Genomic DNA, 2,733 nt, shown 5'->3' with positions numbered 1-2,733 from the left:
AGAGCTGGGTGCCCTATGCTGGGAAACTGCCCCTTCCTCCAGTTGTTTTTGCTCCTTTTTCCAACAAATTGGGGTTTTCCCTGTTGGTTTTGGTGCCTTTGGGCGGGCGATGCTGCCCCTTCCCAACAGAGCTTCCCTTGTGGGATGCTTGGCTTGAGGGATCTCAGATGGCTTGTGCCCAGGAGAGGATGCTGAGGCATGGTCTGAGGTTTGGCGAACATGGAGCCGTAAAGGACCTTTTGGAAAAACACCTTTGAATTGCCTCCAGCCATCTCTCCGCTCCTGCAAAGTCTCTCATTAAGGGTCTTGTATCTTCTCGCTCTTGGATACCCAGCTGCCTGGGCACAGGGTGGGCACCTGCGCTGGCACAGCAGCAACAATATGTCACCTGCGGACCAGACTGTGCACCAAAACCCCTATTTTTACCCCCTTATTTTCATGCAGAGAAACCCTGAAAGAGTTTTCCTGCTGCACTTCTCCGTCGGTGCCCCACAATAAGCCGGGTGCTCCCACCGGGAGATACCGGACACCCTGCCTGGCCCCGTCCACATCCCGTCCCCTGGCCGGCGGCAGGGCTGCCTTTGTGCCGAGGTCACCCGGGAGATGTCCCCTTCCCAATAAAGGTCCCGCGAGCCGGCGGTTGGGCTCCCGGCGGCATCTCATCTCCGCTCGGCAGGAACGCAGCAGCTCAGCGAATCCTTTTTTTATTTATTTTTCCTGAATAAAAGCAAGTTTCTGTTCCAGCCTCTTCTAAAGATCAGATGGAAAAGATTAGAGAAGCCGGAGGAGTGAATGGGGCGCCGGCCGCTGAGCTCTAATCTCCCCCCTTCTTTTCGGCGATAGGTTTTTGGTAACAATATCCCCCTTTTGCTTTGCGTCGAGAGCCGGCAGCGAGGCCCCTCGGTGTCACGCTGCCACCGCCGCCTCCGTCCCCTCCTGGCAGCTGGGTCTGGCCCCTCCACCAAAGCCACCACATCTGGGGCACAGCTGGATGGGGCAGGGAGATGGGGGGACACAGCTGCAAAGTGCTCGCACCCACCGTGAGGACCATGATGTCCCCAAAACTCAGACTTCTGCTGCTGTATTTTTATTTTAACCCTATTTTGCCCCCCTTCTCTCTCCCCCGTAGGTCCCCGACCTTTGCCGGTGGCCTCTTTGCCATCTCCAGGTCCTACTTCGAGCACATCGGCTCCTACGACGATCAGATGGAGATCTGGGGGGGCGAGAACGTGGAAATGTCCTTCAGGGTAAGGATGGGTCGGTGTCATCTTCAAAGGGCGTCTTCAGGGATGCTCCTTGGGGGGGTTGGACCTTGGGATGCTCCTTGGGGGTACGGGGGGGGTTGGAGCCCCCCACGCCTCAGGCGTTGCCTCCCCGTAGGTCTGGCAGTGTGGGGGTCAAGTCGAGATCATCCCTTGCTCCGTCGTGGGTCACGTCTTCCGCTCCAAGAGCCCCCACACCTTCCCCAAGGGCACCCAGGTCATCTCCAGGAACCAGGTCCGCCTGGCCGAGGTCTGGATGGACGACTACAAGGAGATCTTCTACAGGAGGAACCAGCAGGCCGCTCAGATGGCCAGAGAGGTACCGGGCACGCCGACGGGCTTCTGGCTCTCCCAGGGGGGCCTGATCCTGCTGGGAGCTCAAGCCTGAGCAGAGGGAGGAGGTGGGCTCAGCCTGGAGGTGGGAAAGCAAATGCAGGTGGAAAGATGTAGCCAAAAAGCTATTTTTTATTTTTTCTATTTGGCCACAATGGTTTCTAGTAGAAAAACATCTTTTTTTTTTTCCCCCCCCCTTTTTTTTTTTTTTTTTTTTTTTTTTTTTTTTTTTTTTTTTTTTACAACACCAAAATGTTGTGCTGTGATGCCAAAATGTCCCAGCCCTCTCGGTGAGCGGCCAGAGCCTGAGGGTACCTGCCAGGGACCGGGGATGTCTTGCAAGACCCCACCACCGGTCTCGGTCCTGGGCACGCCGTGACGGCCGATGGCAAAGCCGGGAGGACCCCTCAGCTCGGATGATGGCAAATCCGGGAGGACCCCTCAGCTCTGAGCCCCGGCTCGGGAGGGTTTTTTTGTTTTTTCCTTGCTGGCTTCGCAGGTTAGTTTAATTTTCTCACGTGACTTTGTCGATAGAAGACGTATGGTGACATTACAGACCGGCGCAAGCTGAGGGAGCAGCTCCACTGCAAGAACTTCACCTGGTACCTCCAGACCATCTACCCAGAGATGTTCGTTCCCGACCTGACTCCAACTTTTTATGGAGCGGTAAGTACGAGAGGTGGCCGGAGCATCCCGCTGGGCTCAGTCCTTGGCTAGAAATAGCCACAGCAGTGAAGTCCCCAAAAGGTTGGGTTTGGGGGTTTCGCATTTAAACCAGCGTGCTGGAGGTTTTTGGTGCGGCCGCGTCTGTCACCACGTCTGTCACCGGCTGGCAGGGCCGGTTCGGGCTCTGGCTGATGGCGAAAGCGCTGGAATCCAGCAGAGCTGGTTTGGGGCAAGTTACGGGGTGGAGGACCCGCGGGGACGTGGCGTTGGGTTAAATCGGGCAAAAGAGCTGAAAGCTGCTAGGAGCACCGTGCCGGCATCGACACGCAGAGGGTGGACTTGAAAAACCGAGCTGGGGACGGGCAGGACGCGGAGCGCCGGCTCCATCCCCGAGGATGGAGTTGCCAAAACAAGCCCCTTTCCTCCGAGCCGGGTGTTGGGGTCTGAGCCCGACCCCCCTCGGCCGGGGCGA

General features: G+C 57.3%; 1 protein-coding gene across 1 annotated transcript in view; it reads left to right on the top strand.

Moving 5' to 3' along the window:
• Window positions 1-2,261, top strand: part of LOC104076357 (polypeptide N-acetylgalactosaminyltransferase 6-like) — a gene marked incomplete at both ends in the record, with an annotated part of 2,683 nt that extends 422 nt beyond the window's left edge. The window contains 3 exons of the mRNA XM_009577190.1: window positions 1,130-1,247; window positions 1,381-1,581; window positions 2,130-2,261. Of these exons, the coding sequence (XP_009575485.1) occupies window positions 1,130-1,247; window positions 1,381-1,581; window positions 2,130-2,261 (451 nt within the window). The remainder of the gene's footprint in view (window positions 1-1,129; window positions 1,248-1,380; window positions 1,582-2,129) is intronic.
• Window positions 2,262-2,733: the final 472 nt, after the last annotated feature.

The sequence above is a fragment of the Fulmarus glacialis genome, unplaced genomic scaffold (assembly GCF_000690835.1).
Source record: "Fulmarus glacialis isolate BGI_N327 unplaced genomic scaffold, ASM69083v1 scaffold34304, whole genome shotgun sequence".
NCBI lineage: Eukaryota > Metazoa > Chordata > Aves > Procellariiformes > Procellariidae > Fulmarus > Fulmarus glacialis.
The sequence above is the reverse complement of the archived record's forward strand: the minus strand, read 5'-3'. Positions and strand labels throughout refer to the sequence as shown.